General features: G+C 36.7%; 1 protein-coding gene across 6 annotated transcripts in view; it reads right to left on the bottom strand.

Annotated features, from left to right (window-relative positions):
* Nucleotides 1-19328, bottom strand: part of TESK2 (testis associated actin remodelling kinase 2) — a 164001-nt gene that overhangs the window by 133942 nt on the left and 10731 nt on the right. For 4 of the 6 annotated variants that reach the window (XM_037827364.1, XM_037827367.1, XM_037827369.1 and 1 more), the window contains exon 2: nt 2325-2635. In XM_037827364.1, the coding sequence (XP_037683292.1) occupies nt 2325-2546 (222 nt within the window). In that variant the 5' untranslated portion in view covers nt 2547-2635. Of the gene's footprint in view, nt 1-2324; nt 2636-4493; nt 4651-19328 lie in introns of those variants that run through there. The other 2 variants (XM_037827365.1, XM_037827368.1) reach the window with 2 other exon arrangements.

The following is a 19328-nucleotide window of genomic DNA, read 5'->3' as shown; positions in this document are numbered from 1 at the left end:
TTTCTATTAGCAAAATCTCTCAGCATTTGTTTGTGAAAAGTTTAAGCTCTCCCTCAAATTTGAAGGAGAGTTTTGCTGGATAAAGTATTCTTGGTTGGAAATTTTTCTCTCTCAGAATTTTAAATATGTCATGCCACTGCCTTCTCGCCTCCATTGTAGCCACTGAGTAGTCACTACTTAGTCTTACATTGTTTCCTTTGTTTGCGGTGAATTGCTTTTCTCTTGCTGCTTTCAGAACTTGCTCCTTCTATTCAGTATTTGACAGTCTGATCAGAATATGTCTTGGAGTGGGTTTATTTGGATTTATTCTATTTGGAGTTCACTGGGCATTTATGCTTTGTGTATTTATATTGTGTAGAAGGTTTGGGAAGTTTTCCCCAACAATTTCTTTGAATACTCTTTACCCTTCTCTTCCCCTTCTGGGACACCAATGAGTCTTAAATTTGGACGTTTTATTTTATCTATCATATCCCTGAGATCCATTTCGATTTTTTCAATTTTTTTCCCCATTCTTTCTTTCGTTCTTTCATTTTCTTTCTTTTTTTTTCTGTGGTCCTCAAGGAGGCTGAGTTGTTGTTCAACTTCTTCTAATCTTGTATTAGGAGTATCCAGAGTCTTTTTAATTTGGCCTACAGTTTCTTTAATTTCCATAAGATCTTCTATTTTTTTACTTACTCTTGCAATTTCTTCTTTACGCTCTTCTAGGGTCTTCTTTACGTCTTTTATATCCTGTGCCATGCTCTTCTTCATGTCCTTTATATCCTGAGCCATGCTCTTGTTGCCTGTCTGTAATTCTTTGATTAATTGTGCCAACTACTATGTGTCTTCTGATATTTTGATTTGGGTATTTTGGTTTGGGTTCTCCATATCATCTGGTTTTATCATATGCTTTAAGATTTTCTGTTGTCTTTGGCCTCTTGGCATTTGCTTTACTTGATCCCTAATTTGACAGAACTGCAGCTTGGTGGCATACACTTTCCCTAACTAACCAGCAGATGGCATCTGTGAGTCACCTATTCCCCTCAAGTCAGTTCTCCCCAATTTTGTCTTTGTGGTGTGTGGGGGTCTGATTCTTGTGGGGTCCAATTGGTGCACCAAGTTTGGGTGTGTAGCTGGTGCTGTCCGCCCTGAATGTGGGGCATGTTTCTGGGTGGTTAGGCAGGCAGGGCAGCTTTAATAATCAAACCTCCCAGGTGTTCCCGGAGATTTAAGGCTGTTGCAGGAGCCTAAGCCTTCATTTCAGTCTTTCCACCGATTGTCTCTGCCACTGACCCACAAGTCCTTGGTATTCAGGTAGGATCCCTGGGATTTCCGAGCGGTTCCCCGTTCCCAGCTGTGTTCTTCCAGGAGCTCTGCTGAGGGAGGGCCGCGCCACGTCACTAGTGTGCACCGGCCTGCCAGGGAAGCCCTGGGTCATTGGGCTATGCAGGGGTGCTCCCACCCTACTTCAAAGATGGTTGAATGGGATGTGTTAACTTCCCCCTTTTCGCACAGCTCTGCCCTCCCAGTGCTGGGACACTCAGTCGTGGGTGTATTAAAGGCCACTGTCCATGGCCGATATTGTGGCTTGTGTGTAGTGCTGCGGGAAAGATTCCCCATCACACTGGCTTTCTTGGCGCAGCTCTGGGCTGTGGGTTTGGCCCCCGGCAGGAGCATCCCCCATCCGCTGGGGAGATGGCTGCAAGGAATGCAGTTTTTTTTCTCCTTTTGGCTCCCCTCTGCTCCTCTGGTCTCGAGACAATCAGCAGTGGGTGTCTCCACGCCAGACACCGAGGCGTTAGCCCAGCCCGCTCCCGCCGTGCTTCACTGCGCGACTCTCCCCATCATATCTGCAGCCACTCCTGGGCTTTTTTTTTTTAAAGAACTAGTCCATCTCCAAACACCAACCCACTGTTTCCCCACACCGCAGCGTGCCACGGGACTTTCAGCTGACCCACTCACTTGCATTTCACCAAATGCACATTCCCTGTGGATTTAGCAGACCTCGTCCAGCTGGTGCATCGCTGGCAGTGGTGTTCTGGGTCACTTTCTGGTTTTTATCTAGTATTTTTCACGAAGGTGTTTTTTTGCCCTGTCTCACCTAGCCACCATCTTAGGTTCTCCCCGCTTGAATTCTTTATTAGCATGTGTTATTTTTATAATTAGGAAAAATAAAATATCTTAAAAGTTAATAAATAGTTGAAATGAGGGTTTAGAACACTTCTCAAAATCCAAAGCACCTTGTCTAGGCAAAGCCTATGCCGTAATTAAACACAACTATCAACCCTTTGAAGTGAAGATAATCATCAAAAAGACAATATAAGAAAAGATGAGGCATCACTCACCTTGAATACTTCAGAGAAGAAGCCAGATCCAATTTTTTCACAGGTGAAGTCATCTAAACGCGTCAATCTGGAAAAGGCACTTATAAGAGCTCGATATGAAGAGGGCCAAACTCTTCCTGTCTGGGTCACATTCCCATCCCCTCCACTGCCTCCTTCAAAATCTTCAAGACGCTCCACACGTGGAGGAAATCCTGCAATTGAATTCCGTTTGCTACGATCCATAGTCCAAATAATCACTTTTTTCTTCTTTTAAGAAGGAACTCCACACATAATAAATTTTTGTTGAGTTTTACTTTGGTTCCGGTTCGACACTAAACAAAAGATTAAAAAAATACATTTCATTAAAACCATCAATGATATACATCCATGCAAAACAATGAGCTCTCAGAGCTAAAACATTTCCTTTTACATTCTAGCTCATGATTTTCAGATCCAAAAAACATTTATGATTTTAGCTTCAAAAATCACTAATATATTTAAAGCCAGTCTTTAATATAAGTACAATGTAATGATAGATCATCAATTACATTTTAAGTAACAAAATAAAAAGATAAATATCTATCATTCATTGAGCATCTACTATCTAGGAAACATATTATAAGAGCTTTATAAATGCAATCTTATGCGATTCTCAATCCATGAGATAAGGATTCTTAGGTTCATTATATAAAGAGGTCAAGTAATCATGCAGTCAGTAAATTGCAGAAAGAAAATTAAAATGCAAGACTATCTGATTTAAAAGTCTGTTCTCCTACCTCTAGTCTTCATAGCCTCACATCATTTTCTCTTCATTTGGAAAATTAAGTCCAAATACATAAAACAAAGTGACAGGGAGACCTCAAAATGATATATTATATAACTTTAAAAGAAACAAAGACTATATTCAAAAGCAATTTAGAAGTTCACTATTGATCAATCAGCATATTCCAGCAAATTTGACTGTAGAAGGCTCTACCCCATATGGTACATTACTAAGAAAAAAAGCACATAACAAATTTTTCTTTTAGCCTGTTTCTCTCTACTTCCACCTTTTTCAATAAGAACTGATTGTAAGGATTCTATACACAATATAACATTGTGACTTTTCAATTAGCAAGATCCTTTTGTAAATATGGTAGATATTTACCCAGTCTCAACAACACCACCTCCAACCATGGAGTAGGGGCACAGCTCCCAGGACCATCCTTACAACATTAACCTATATCCCTAGACATAGCCAGAAGTGGGCACTCTATTCAATGTGGGCCAGAGTACCTTTCCTGGCAATGTGGAATTGGAATTAACATACTCCAGTCTCATTCCGAATGCTTTCCTAAAACAGATGCTATGTAAACTCAGCAAATGCTGGGCAAGACTTGCAAAGGGAAAAGAGACACAGAAAAAACTTAACTTCTGTATGTGCTCTAGTACCTGGTTAAAGTAACTTCTGGAGGACTAACTGCATCCTGGCTTAGGATTCCATGAACTATACCTGTACCTTTAAAATAAATTACTTTTGCTTAAGCTACCACCACTGGGTTTCTGTTACAGCAACCAATGGAGTCTTCACAAAAGCAAGAATAATCTGAGTTCCCAAAGAATAAAACATTTACATACCTCTACTGAACCAGTGGCAAAAAGTAGCATTATGTTCACAAGACCAAAATTCAAATGTCATAGACTGATAATTTAGGGTCAAAAATAATTTTAATTTCACAGTAGCAGAAACTATTGAATCTAGTCATTTATCTTATATTTAAGGAAATTTAAGTCCCAGAGAGTGGAAACAATTTGCCCATAGCTATAAGCTATTAATTAGCAAAGCCAGAATTTGCTAGGAACCAAGGAACCAAGGGTAGTACATTTCTCAAAGTGTGTCTGTTGATCATCTACTTCAAAACTACCTGGGGAGCTTGTTTAAAACCTAGATTCCTGGGTCCCATCCTTGACATACTGAATTAGAACCTCCTGGAGTAAGGCCTGGAAATTTTACCAAGCTCCCTCCTTTAATTCTTAAGTACATTAAGAGTTGAGGGTATGCTATAGCAGGCGAGGGGAATTAATACTGTTTTTAAACACCAGGAATTTCACAAGAATTTTCTCATTAATCCCCAAGATATACCACCAATATACATATAATCCCCATTTTACATAAAAAGAAATGTAGACTCAGGAGATTAGGTAACTTGCCTAAGGATATACAGCTGGTAGAGCCAGAATTGGAACCAGGTCCATTCAACACCAAAGTTCAAGATTTTCCATTTCATAAATACTTCCTTCAGTGTGTTTCCACTATGAAAGTTGTAAGGATTTAAGCTAGTCATCCGGGTGGAAAACAGGACAAGGACTTACATGCAGAGGAAGACAGAAAAGAGGAAAAAGAACTTAACTTTAGGAAAAAAAAGAACAAGATACTAGAGTCAAAACTGAATACATATAAAATATAGTTGCCTGCTAAATTAAGTGAACAATCTAATAAGTTTGCCATCAACTTTTAATAATATATTTCTTTTTGAATGAAATCTAACCAAGAATGTAAAAGACTCATACACTAAAAAATATATAACATTGCTGAAAGAAATTAAAGAACTTAAATAAATGGAAAGACATTTTATGTCCATGGATTAAAAGACTTAACATAGGTCAGTACTACCTAAAGTGATCTACAAATTCAATGTAATCCTCATCAAAATTCCAGCACTCTTTTTTGCAGAAATTGAAAAGCTGATCCTCAATTTCATATGGAATTGCAGAAGACCCCAAACAGCCAAAGACATCTTGAAAAAGAACAAAACTGGAAGACTCAGACTTCCTGATTTCAAAACTTACTACAAAGCAACAGTAACTAAACAGTGTGGCACTGGCATAAAAGTAGACATATACAATTCAGAGTTCAGAAATAAATCCACACATCTATAGCCAGTCAGATTTTTTACAAGGTTACCCAGTCCACTCAACTGGAAAAGAATAGTTTCTTCACAATCAGTGCTGGGAAAACTGTTCATACCATGCAAAAGAATGAAAGTGGACCCCTTCCTCTCACCCTAAACAAAATTAAGTTAAAATGGATCAATGACCTAAATATAAGAGTTAATACTATAAAACTCTTAGAAGAAAGCCTAGGGAAATATCTTCAGTAGGCAACAGATTCTTAAGTTTTATATCAAAAGCACAAGCAATGAAGAAAAATTGATAAACTGGCCTTCAAAAGAAAAAACTTTTGCACATGAAAAGAAATTATCAAGAAAGTGAAAAGACATCTACATAATAGGAGAAAATATTCAGAAACCATATATCTGATAAGGGTTTAATATTCAGAATATATAAAGAACTCCTACAACTCAACAAAAAAACAAACAACACAATTATAAAATGGGCCAAGAATCTGAGACATTTCTCCAAAAAAAGATATTCAAATGGGCCAAGAATCTGAATAGACATTTCTCCAAAAGATATTCAAATGGGCCAATAAGAAAAACTACAAGACATCCAACTAGGATGGCTATTATTTAAAAAAAAAAAAAGTCAGAAAATAAGTGTTGTGGAGGATACAGAAAAACAGGAACCCTCCTACATTGTTGGTGGGAATGTAAAATGGTCCAGCCACTGTTGAAATCAGTTTGGCAGTTTTTCATAAAATTGTTAAACAGAGAATTACCACATGACATGGCAATTCCACTTCTAGGTATATACCCAAAAGAACTGAAAGCAGGAACTCTAACAGTTATTTGTATACCAATGTTCAAAGCAGCATTATTCACAATAGCTAAAAGGCGGAACCAACCCAAGTATCCATCAACAGATGACTGGGTAAACAAAATGTGGTATATCCATACAATGGAATATTACTCCGCCATAAAAAGGAATGAAGTCCTGATACGTGCTACAATGTGGATGGACCTTGAAGACATAATGTTATGTGAAATAAGCTAGAAACAAAAGGACAAATATTGTATGATTTCTCTCATATGAAATACTCAGAATAAGCAAATTCCTAGAGATATAAAACAGAATAGTGGTTACCAGAGGTGGAGGGAGAGGAGAATGGGGAATTATTTCTTAATGGGTATGAGTTTCTATTAGGGATGATGAACTAGATGGTGGCGAAGGTTACAAAATATTGTCAATGTACTTACTGTCACAGAACTCTTCACTTACAAATGATTAAAATCATTTTTATTTTCCATTTATTTTACCACAATTTTTTTTAGCTTCCAAATTAAGAAAAAAGATTAACAGTTAAAAAAAAATGTCTAATGCCAATTCAACAGTTATGCAGTATGTCTCAGGCCAAGAAAACTGCAAACTATTTGGCAAATAAACAGTGTGCCAATGTATAAGCCAAGCCTCTAAATTCTCAAACTTTCAGTCTGCAGCAGTTGCACTACATTTTTCAGTCTTAGGAGTATCTATATCTTAGGTTAAAAAAAACAAAAGCATTGAGATAACCTAATATTCGAATCCACAAACTTAAAACATAAAAGAGCTCATAATGAACACTGATATTTAGTCATGGAGACCCTATCACATGTTAAATTAATTTTAATTACTAGAAGCTGAGATAAACAGTAAAAAGTGCAATCCCCTTCACGGGTATAAGAACTTTATTAAATCCATTTTGGAGAGATGCTCAGCAAGGGAAAACTTCGAAATCATGCCTTCTACTTCTTTGGCCAGCATACTAAATGATCACATTTTAAATGAACTCCACCCAGCTCTAAATGGCTTTCAATTTAAACTGAAAAGTTTTAATTAGCCATAGAAGGGAGCAAAACCGACTCCAAGACCACACCCCGTTTTTTTTAATCTGAAACTTTGATAACCATTTACCATAATATACTATTTGAAATGTGTGAGACCATATTTTCAGCCTATGGGTTACTTCTTTTGGTCTTACTTAGGGAACATAGATTTTTTTTTTTAAATTTATTACCTTTTGATACAAATTTTTTAAATTTAAAGTATAAATTTTGGGGGAACAGACAATTAAAGGTACCCTCACGCTTACTAGAACAATACAATTGAACATAAAAAATAGGTTTAGCTCTAAAGAGGCTACTTGATTTGAGAGACTGCACTCTGTTGATCAAGTAAGAAAAATTAATTGTAGGCTTATAAAACTTGGAATTCTTAAATGAAAACTGATGATATTATGGTCTGCTCCACTAAAAATATTTCAGCTAGAGTCCCAGTGTTTCTCAATCAGGAGCATGTGAAAATTTAGTGAGGGGAGGAGGGTCTTGTGAGGGGAGAGTTATTGTCGTAATGGCAGGTGGGAGGGTGGGGATGTGGGATGAGCACTACTGGCATGTTAGTGGGCAGAGGCCAGGAAAGCTAAATGTACTACAATGCACAGAACAGTCCTGCACAAAAAAAGAATTTTCCAAGCCTAAATGCCAACAATTCCCTGTTGTAAAACACAGTTAGAAAAATATAATCACTTTTGTTCTTAAACTAGGAAATAGCTTTTAGCAATGTTGCAAAAATGTCAAAATTATGTGGCTTATAAAGACACAAATAATTTTTAAGTTAAGTATGTTCTCAACTTCAATATTTAAAAGCTTGGAAGCTCAAACCTTTTTCTTTCTATCCCTTATAAACAGGTTTGTTTTCTAAAATGTTAATTTTCATTTATATTGAGAGTGATTTGTTTTTCACAATGAAGTGAAAATAGTTTTTTAAATTAAATGCTTTGAGGAAAGTAACAAGGAAAATTTGAAAAGCACCCAATAAAAAAGTTAGTAAACTAAATATATTAACCCAATATTTTACATTTTATCTTTCCAAAGTAGGAATTCCACAGATGAGTTTCCAAAGAATCAAGGAAACTTTTTTAGGACTCCCAATTAAACCACACCCCTGTCTGAAATGATTCGAAATAATAACTGCAGCCACCATTAACTATGGGCTATGTACCCTACCAAGTGTTTTACATATGTTATCTCTTATCTTTGTGGAACTCTACAAAGTGGGTATTATCACCTCCAATTTAAAGAGGAAGAAACACTCTGAGAGATTAAATGACTGCCCAAAAACACACAAATAGTGACAGACTCAGGATTCAAATCCAGTATGTCCAAATCCAAACATCACCTACTATGACCTGTCTTCTCCAGGAATTTCCAAGAACAATAATTTTCATACTAGCTTGATAAAAATCTACTAGTACTCCCTACCCTCCTCTAGCAGCAGACACTACAAAGTGGACAGATGATAGTGTGCCTGGCTTCCAGAGCAAAAAGCCTTCAATCTGCATTCTACAGTCATAAAAATTGGCATTAATTTAAAGAGATTTTCTAAAGAATGGTGTGCCAAGCTGACAGAAAAGATATAACAAATCCCAATCATTCCTTCTTTTCCATTCCAATGTATAGTATTTGTTATTCCTTATTCTCTTCATTTCACAGGATAAACAAAGTAGATGAAATTTCACAATAACGTAGATGCAATGCACTGAACAGCTATGGGTAGCAGGATGTGGCTGTCAGCAAGCAACCAAAAAATTTTAATATCTATCCATATAAGGACTCATATCTGCACAAAGTTGGTAATAAAGTCCCACAAAGTGAGTAAAAAGGATTTCTGAGAATTCAGCGGACTTTTATACCATGAGTATAAAGAGTAGAAAAAGAATGCAACATACTATCCTACTACCATTATTTTGTTTTCTTTCTATACTCATAAGTCCCTGGCTAATCCAAAATAAAACAAAGATTCAGTATGAATAATATGTAGCTCAGAAAACTGGCGATGTTGCAGAACAAGAATGCTGACAAGTACATTAGCTGTGTATCAAGAACAAACACATTATAACCAAACCACAAGCAAAGAAAGAAAAAATAGATAAATGGGACCTCCTCAAAATTAAAAACTTCTGTGCTTCAAAAAGACTTCGTCAAGAAAGTGAAAACGCAACCTACTCAATGGAAGAAATATTTGGAAACCACAGATCTGATAAGGGTGTAATTTTTGGAATATACAAAGAAATCCTACAACTCAGCAAGAAAAAAACAACCCAATTAACAAATGGGCAAAAGATCTGAATAGACATTTTTCCAAAGACGAAATACAAATGGCTAAAAAGCACATGGAAAGATTTTCAACATCACTAGCTATTAGGGAAATGCAAATAAAAACCACAAGATACCATTTCACACCTACTAGAATGGTTACTATTAAAAAATCTGGAAACTACAAGTGTTGAAGAGGATATGGAGAAACAGGAACATTCATATTGTTGGTGGGAATGTAAAATGGTGAAGCAGCCACTATGGAAACAGTTTGGCGGTTCCTCAGAAAGTTAACTATAGAATTGCAATATGATCTGGCAAACCCAGAAGAACTGAAAGCAGGGACTCAAACAGACATTTACACACTGATGTTCATAGTGGCATTATTCACAATTGTCAAAAAATGGAAACAACTCAAGTGTCCATCAACTGATGAATGGATAAACAAAATGTGGTATATACATAAGTTGGAATATTATGCAGCTGTAAGAAGGAACGAAGTCCTGATGTATGCAACAACATGAATAAACCTTGAGGACATTATGTTGAGTGAAATAAGTCAGATGCAAAAGGACAATATTGTATGATCTCACTGATATGATTTAATTATAATAAGCAAACTCACAGAATTAGAATATAGAATATAGAAAATAGAATGGGGGTAGAGAATAGAAACTGATGCTTAATTTGTACAGAATTTCTATTTAGGTTGATTGCAAATGTTTGGAAACAGATGGTGTTGATGGTAGCACATTATTGTGAGTATAATTAACAGCACTGAATTATGTTTGTGAATGTGGTCGAAAGGGGAATTTTTGGGTCATGTATGTTACTAGAGGGAAAGTTAGAAGACAAAACATGGGATAGTATAACACAGTGAACCCTGTTGTGGACAATCAGCTGTGGATAACAGTACAAATATAAGAATGTTCTTCATTAATTATAACAAATGTATGACACTATTACAAGTTAATAATAAGACGGTATATGGGGAAAAATAAACAATGTAAACTACAGACTATAGATAACAGTAATATTGTTAATATTCTTTCATCAACTGTAACAAAAGTACCACTAATGCAAAGTGCCAACAATAGGGGGGTATATGGAAACATATTTTTTACATGATTTTTCTATAAACCTATTTCTCTAATTTTAAAAAAAATTACAGTAATTAAAAAAAATACATTATGCTAAGTGCAAGAAACCAGACACAAAGTACTGCATGTTGTATGATTCCATTTATATAAAATGTAAATATAAATAAATTTATAGAGACAGAATTATATTAGTGGTTATGTAGGGCTGGGGAAGGATAGCGGGATTGAGAGGTAACTGCTAAGGGGTATGGAGTTTTTCTTTTTGGAGTGATGAAAATGTTCTAAAATTGATTGTGGTGATGAATGCATGACTGTGATTACACTAAAAGCCAATGATTGTACACTCTGGATGGATTGTATGGTATGTAAATGTATCTCAATAAAACTGCTTTAAAAAAAAAGAACAAACACATGGTAAACCTACAGGACAGGTCTGCTCACTTGTTATCCTTTGCAAGAATCAACATAATAAATACAGACACATTTAAGGATGACTGCCTAATTAAAACAAAAGCAGTACTGCTGAGCTTGCCATCCTGATATTAAATAACAAGCTGCAGTTTCCATTCAAACCAAAAGCAATCTAGCATAAAAACTGGCATTCTCTATTTATAAGTTAGCCACACATACAGAATGGCATATATTAGTGCCAGACAAATCAAAAACCAGTTCCTAAAACTGTATTATGCTCTTTCGGATAAGCATCATATCTGCTATTTAACTACAATCAACCAGGCCCTAGGCCATGACATAAAACATAAATTTAGACTGAAACTTGTAAAGTCATTTAGAGATTAACTAATCCAATCTTTTGGCTAATCTAGCCTCTAATAATTGACTCAAATGTTTACCGGGTCCACACTAAGTACAAGGCATTACAATAGGTGGCATAAATTAATATTTACTGAACATTTACTATATTCCAGAAACTTTTCCAAGTACTTTATATTTAATCCTCATAACAACCCTAAAAATAGACACTATTATTATCCTTGTTTTACAAATGAGGAAACAGAAGCATTAACTTGCCCAAGCTCTCACAACCAAGAAGTGGTAGAGCCAGAATTCAAACCCAGAGCCTGTACTCTTAATAGCTATTTTTCTCTGGGAGAAAACTATACAAAATGGAATAAAACATGACCCTACCCCTCCAGGAGCTTAGTGTCCTGGGGAAGATGCATGTAAATCAGTGAGTACAATTTAGTGTGATAATTGCTAATGGCAGATTAGAAGTAAGCAGGGTTTAGCTAAAGTACCAGCAGTGAGGACAGAGAAGTGGAAAAGGAGAAAAATGACCTTTTAAAAGGTGACCAAGAGTAGAAAAATGGGGACAAAAATTTAATGAAAAATAGGGTGAGATGGGGAGGATGGGATGTTTTAGGTGTTCTGTTTTACTTTAATTTTTATTCTTTTTTTTTTTTTTGGAGTAATGAAAATGTTCAAAACTTGATTTTGATGAAGAATGCACAACTATATGATGGTACTGTGAACAACTGATTGTACTCTGTGGATGACTGTATGGTATCTGAATATATTTCAATAAAACTGAATTTTTTAAAAAAAGACGATCAAATGGATGCAGGACATACAAGAGGTACCTAGGATGACTCCAGGTTTAACTAGAATTCCTCCCATGTTTCTGGTTTAGGTGACCAGAAGAATGGCAAGCCAGTTACCAAAAGGAAAAGATTTGTGAGGAGATGCAAATTCTGTTCTGATCTTAGTGAGTCTGAGGTGCCTGAAGGAATACCAGGTGATGATGTCCAGGAAACTGTTGAAGACATGAGGCTGGAGCTCAGGAGAGAGGACTAGCTAGAGATTGAGTTTTTTTTTTTGTTGTTTTTTTTTTTTTTTTTAAAGCCCTGCTGTACATGATAATGCACCATCCCCCATCACTTACCTATATCTTAGACTTCCTCTCAATACAATATCCCAGACAGCCAGTACCAGTTGCAACTATAGTTGGCATTCACAATGAACTTATTCACTGTCTACACTTTATTGGGTAAATAGAAATTGTATTAGGCTGGACTCTGTTGGTTGCAAGTGACCTAGCCCCAACTCAAACTCTTGTAACCAACAACAAATGCCATTAATAAAAGACAGTGTGTGTCACGGAACCCAAGAATAAGAACTGGTGCTTGAATAAGAGGAACACAGAGATCGGGATGCAAATGCCAACAAGAAATCCACTGCATCTCTCAACTTTGCTCTTCCTTCCATGTCAGCTTTATTCTTCCCTCTCACTTCAGAGAAGCCAAAAATACCTCGCATGTTACATCTTATAGTAGTCTTTAGAAAGAGACAGATTTAATGTTCTGGGTCCCCATTCCAAAAGTCCTGAGACAGGATTCTGAATAACTGTACTGAAGTCCGGCACCCACCTGTGGATTGATGGACTGTAGTAAGACAGGAAGGGAGATGCTGTCCAAGACTGCTCATCACCCCATAATCATATGTATGAGGGTAAGGGGTAATACTCTAAGGAAGTGAGTGCTGGCCATCCAGTCTCATAAATGTCTGTTGTCTATGTGGAAGGAAATGAAATGTCTGGCTAAATTACATGCATGCTTCCTCATTCCTGTATTCTGCCATTTGATTTTTTTTTTTTTAATCATCATTTTATTGAGATATATTCACATACCACGCAGTCATACAAAACAAATTGTACTTTCGATTGTTTACAGTACCATTACATAGTTGTACATTCATCACCTAAATCAATCCCTGACACCTTCATTAGCACACACACAAAAATAACAAGAATAATAATTAGAGTGAAAAAGAGCAATTGAAGTAAAAAAGAACACTGGGTACCTTTGTCTGTTTGTTTCCTTCCCCTACTTTTCTACACATCCATCCATAAACTAGACAAAGTGGAGTTTAGTCCTTATGGCATTCCCAATCCCACTGTCACCCCTCATAAGCTACATTTTTATACAACTGTCTTCGAGATTCATGGGTTCTGGGTTGTTAGAGATTGAGTTTTGAGAGTCACTAGCATATACATTCTAAAGAATTTCCCAAAGTAAAGAATACAAAAAATAGCTAATATTTACTGAGTTCCTACTACGTGACAAAACCAAGGCTCTTCATTATGTCCTTAGGTAAGCGCAGATGAATGGCCAAGAGAACGTCAACATATACAGTACAAGAAAAGGAAAAGTCTAAAAATGACTCTGAAAAAGAACAACAGAATTAAGAATAAAACAAAAAGAAAGTTTGTCACATAAACCAAATGTGGAAACAACAAACATATCAAATTACACAAAATAGTCAAATAATATGAAGAAAAATGTCCAATAGATTAAACATTATAAAAACCAGCTCAGCATACTGACATGACACCAGTATCAGAAAATTCACTCACTACTACCCCAAGCAGTCTATTTTATTATTGTAATGTTCTAATTTTTACAAAGTTTTTCCTTTCTAAATGTAGGAAAAGCATAGGCCTTAGAGTAGTAGTACTGTGTTCAAATTCTGACTCTGAAGAAGACTCAAGAGACAGAACAACTAAAGGTATTGATGATACTTGATTGGATCCTAATTTGTACAAACCAGCTATAAAAAAAAAAAAGACAAATGGGGAAATTTGAATGACTACTATTATATTAGTGCAGAAAATTATCATTACTTTGGTTACACATAATAATGATATTAAGATTAAATAAGACTTATTTTTGAACATGCACACAAAAAAAGTTGAGGTGAAATATCAAGACTGTATTTCCACTGAAAAGTATCAGCAAAATAACTGATGCATCAAATGTTAAAATTATTAAATCTGCATGATGAGTAAGTGGATGTTCATTACACTTCTCTTATAATAAAACCACAGAACAGCTTCAGAAGCAAAATATGTTAAACTTTTTGTCACAAAAAAAAGTTCAACAAGTGAATACAGCAGAGATCACAAACACCAACTCTAGAAGTGAAAAACCAACTGGTCTTGTTATGTGAATGAGTATTTGCTGTTCAGAATAAATTTTCTAGTGAAGCAGCATATACATATTTTTAAATGCTGTATCTCAAACAGCTTAGATGAAAAGTAGATAATATTTCAAGAAAAATTGTGTTAAATATTTCAAAAAGCATCTAGTGATCGCAAGATACTGATTGAAAAAGCATGGAAACCAATCAAAATTCCAACAGCATTCTTCACAGAAATGGAAAAGCCAATCATCAAATTCAAAAGGAAGGGTAGGGGGCCTCAATTAGCCAAAAACATCTTGAAAAAGAAGAACAAAGTTGGAGGACCCACATTTCCTGAATTTAAAACAAACTACAAAACTACAGTAATCAAAACAAAACGGTCACCATATGGCAGAGAGAAACATTCCAGAATCCCGACCTCCCACAGAAGCTTTAGACAATAAGAAAAAACTGGCAGAACCACCTTTCTTAAAGCTCAAGAAAAGTAAAAAAGTCACAGTAACTGAGCAAGCACCAAATCATAAAAAAGGTGATTCAAAAACAGTAGGAAAACCTCATGGCACACTTGCTGTCTTTACCCAACCTCCTCCCCAGCTTTGTGTAGAGCCGACCCGCATTCCCAGTGCAAGTCCCTATTGCCGGCTCTGAAAGGAGCAGAATAACACTTGTATACATACTCTGGTGTATGTGTCTGTGCCAATCTATTTTTATGTAGCCTAAAGAATCAAATCAAGGACACTCATCATGGTTTGACATCCAACAGCTGGCCCTGTGTGGAAGCAGCTCAGAAGACAGCTGGAGTGTTGCAGAAGAGGAGCCAACTTGTGGCTGCCCTGTGAAAAGGAATACCAACTTTGGGATTGGCAGTGTGGCACCTGGAATCGGAAAAAAACTGTTCATTGAGGGAAAGGGGATGATGGATCTGTTTAGACAGGAGATTTCACAGGAACATATGCACAAAACCAGGACAAGACATATGCACAGAAAGAATAGAGGAAGAACCTAGGCTTTTTCCTCAGGCTCTTCTTTAGACACACTGTTAGGTAGGCTAAGCCCTGAAGTCGAGCACTCACACAGGCTAATCTGCAAAACTGGAAACAGAGGGATTTGGGGGTTTTGTTGTTGTTGTTTTGTCTTTTGGTAACTCCCAGAATTCAAGGAAATCTGTCATAACAACTGGATACAAGCTTACGGAACAGACACCTCAGTGACTAAATTCTATAGATAACATATTAAAATATTAAAAGGTCCACTGTAAAACAAAAGATTACCAGGCATAAAAAGAAAAAGGAAACAATGGCCCCTGCAAAGGAGTAAGAGAAAGCATTAGAAAGCATTAACAAGGAAGACCACTTTTTGGATGTACTAGCCAAAAATTCTTTTAAAATTATCTTAAATATACTCAAAGAGGTAAAGGTAAACAAACAAAGAACTAAAGGATATCAGGAAAAAAAAAAAGATGAACAAAAAGGGAATTACAATAAACAGACAGAAATCATAAAAAGGAACCAAACAGAAGAATCAGAAAACTTGAAGATAAGACAACTGAAATTATTCAGTGTTAGGAGCAGAAAGAGAAAAATAAGAAAAGTAAACAGAACCTACGATATCTGTGGGAAATCACCAAGTATATCAATATACAGACTATGGGAGCCCCAGAAGGAAAAGAAGCTGACAAAGGGGCAGAAAGAATATTCAAGAAATAATGGCTTGAAAATTTCCCAAATTTAATAAAGACATGAATATACACATCCAAGAATCTCAATGAACTCCAAGATCATGATAAGCTCAAACAGTTGAATACACATAATCAAACTATCAAATGCCAAGACAGAGAAAATCCTGAAATCCACAGGGTGTCATATACATGGGAGCCTCAATAAGATTACATGCTGATTTGTCATCAGAAACCATGGAAGTAAGAAGGTAATGGGATGATATATTTAAAGTGGTGGAAAAAAAATTGCCAACCAAGAATTATATACCCAGCAAAACTGTCTTTCAAGAAAGAGGGAAGGATTTAGACAGTACAAGAGAAACAAAAGCTGAGGGAGTTTGTCACCACCAGATCAGCCCTACAAACAATGCTGAAGAGAGTTCTTCATTATATCTTTTCACACAGTTATGTCCAAAATCATAAATTCATCATTACTTTTTTATGCATTTGTATTTTTGCAACTGTAGGAAGGCAGAAGTGTAATTACACACCAAAAAAATACAATAACACTGTCATTTATAATTACCCAAATGGTTATCTTTATCAGAGGTCTTTATTTCTTTATGTCTCTTTGGGGCACTGTCTGGAGCACTTTCCCTTTAACTCTAAACAACTCCCTTTAGCATTGCTTGTAAGGCAGATCTAGTGCTGATGAACTCCCTCAGCTTTTGTTTATCTGGGAATGTCTTAATCTCTCCCTCATTTTTGAAACAAAGTCTTGGTGTATATAAATTCCTTGGTTGACAGTTGTTTTCTTTCAACACTTCAAGTATTTCAATGCATTACCTTCTTGCCTCTGTGGCAATCATCAGTTAATCTAATTGGGACTCCCTCATACATAAAACATTGCCTTTCGCTTGCAAAGCTTCTCCTTTGCATTAGACAGTTGGATTAATATGCAATGGGACATATTTTTCTTCAAGTTTATCCTGTTTGGTGTTTTCTGGGCTTCTTGGATGTGCATATTCACATCTTTTGCTAAGTTTGGGAAGTTTTATGTCATTATTTCTTTCAATATTTCTTTGACTATTCCTTCTGCCCCTTTCTTCTCCTGCTGGGACCCCTATAATGTGTATATTGTTACACTTGATGGTGTCCCAGAGGTATCTTAGGCTATTTTCACTTTTATAATTCCTTTTTCTTTCTGTTTCTCAGCCATTTCAATTGTCTTATCTTTAAGTTTGATGATTCTTTCTTATGCCAGCTCCAATCAGCTGTTGAAACCCACCTGGGAATTTTTCATTTCAGTTATTGTGGTCTTCAACACCAGTAGTTATATTTGGTTCCTTTTTAAAATTTCTCTCTCTTTACTGACATTCTCATATTGTTCATTCACTGTTATCCTGATATCCTTTAGTTCTTTCTCTGTATTTTCCTTCATCTCCTTGAGCATATGGAAGGTCATTTTTTTTTAATCTTTGTCCAGTATGTCCACATCTTCTTCATTCATGCTTTCTCGATTTTATTCTCTTCCTTTGGATGGGTCATCATTTCCTGTTTTGTCTTGTAATCTTTTGTTGCACACTATACATTTTAATATTTTTAAATGTTAACTCTAGGATTATTCCATGAGATGTCTGTTTCTTGAGTCTGTAACCAGATGGTGATATGACAGAGATTTTCTTGAATGTCAGCCCTCCTATCAGGAAGGCCTGCTGAAGGCAAATGCAAAGTGCAGGGTGCTACCTGTCTTTAACCCGCCTATGTCTTGTCCTGGGCTTGTGCTTTGTAGTGGCTTAGGAGTTCCCCTGTTTACAGAAGTTTGAATGCCCCCTCTAATTTCCAGGAAACAGTCCCTTTCCCTCTCCTGGGTGTTCCACTGCTAGACTTAAAGCAGGGAAGCCTTTGCCCCAGGCTACCCACCTCAATTGTTTCTTACACTGCTTTCCTTTTCTCAAGCTGTTTTTGCCTGAAGGGCAAATTCTGGGAGGGGGGCACACTAGAAACGAATTTCCAAAGTCAGTCTTTCCCAGCTGGACCAAGGCCAAGGACCCAACAAAGGGAGTGCTAGCCAGCTCCAAACTGCCCTCAAGAGGGGATCAGGGAGGGGCCAGAGAGGGCACCAGGAGTTTCTTCCATGGCCCCCCTAAGCTGTACTTTCTTGAACTGCCAAGCAATTTCAAACCTTCAACTGTCCTCTGCAGTGCTGAGGAAGTGTAATGTCTTTAAGTCTCCTCTGCAGCCTTTGCGCAGAGTGAGTTGGAATAATGGCCATCCTCAGGGTCAGGGCCTCAGCAATCTGAAGTTGTTAAATCAAAAGCCATGATCAGCGACTGGCCCGTGCCCACCCCAGATCTTGGGGACGTGGATTTTTGTGTACCTCTCTAACACCAGCAAGGTACGCCATGGACCAGACCCCACTGCAACCTGTCACAAGAGTGGACGCTGGGCAATGGTAGCTACTGCACAGAGAGAACAATTTACTGGTATTTACTGTATTTATCAGCCTCTACCTCCCGCTCTTCCCTGGATGCTGTACATTGATCTACCAGACTCCAGAATTTTCAAATAGTTGATTTAGACACTTCTTGCCTCTTTAATAGTTGTTCTGGTGAAGGGACTGATTCCTGGAGCTTCCTACTCCATCATCTCCCCACAGTCCTCTAAACAACTCATTCTTAAATAATCAATGAGTCAAAGAAGAAATCACAAGGAAAATTAGGAACTATCTTCAGAAGAATGAAAATGAAAACACAACATACCAAAACTTATAGGATACAGCAAAGGAAGTGCTGAGATGGAAATTCATAGCTTTACATGCTTACATTAAAAAAGAAGAAACAAATCATATAACTGGTAAGAGTTTAATATCCAGAATAAAGAACTCCTAAAATTCAACAACAAAAAGACAACACAATTCAAAAATGGGCAAATGCCCTAAGTGGGATCTGATACCCAGGGGTGTAAATCCCCCTGGCAATGTGGAATATGACTCCCAGGGAGGAATCTAGACCTGGCATTGTGGGATGGAGAACATCTTCACCAAAAGGGGTATGCGAAATGAAATAAGTTTCAGTGGCTGAGAGATTCCAAAAGGAGCCGAGAGGTCACTCTGATGGGCTCTCTTATACAAATTAGATAACCCTTTTTAAGTTCTAATGAATTGGAATAGCTAGCAGTAAATACCTGAAACTATCAAACTACAACCCAGAACCCTCAAATACTGAAGATGATTGTATAAAAATGTAGCTTATCAGGGGTGACAATGTGATTGGGAAAGCCATATGGATCACACTCCCCTTTGCCCAATGTATGGATGGAG

Source organism: Choloepus didactylus, chromosome 2 (genome assembly GCF_015220235.1).
Source record: "Choloepus didactylus isolate mChoDid1 chromosome 2, mChoDid1.pri, whole genome shotgun sequence".
NCBI lineage: Eukaryota > Metazoa > Chordata > Mammalia > Pilosa > Megalonychidae > Choloepus > Choloepus didactylus.
This window is presented reverse-complemented; position numbering and strand designations above follow the sequence as displayed.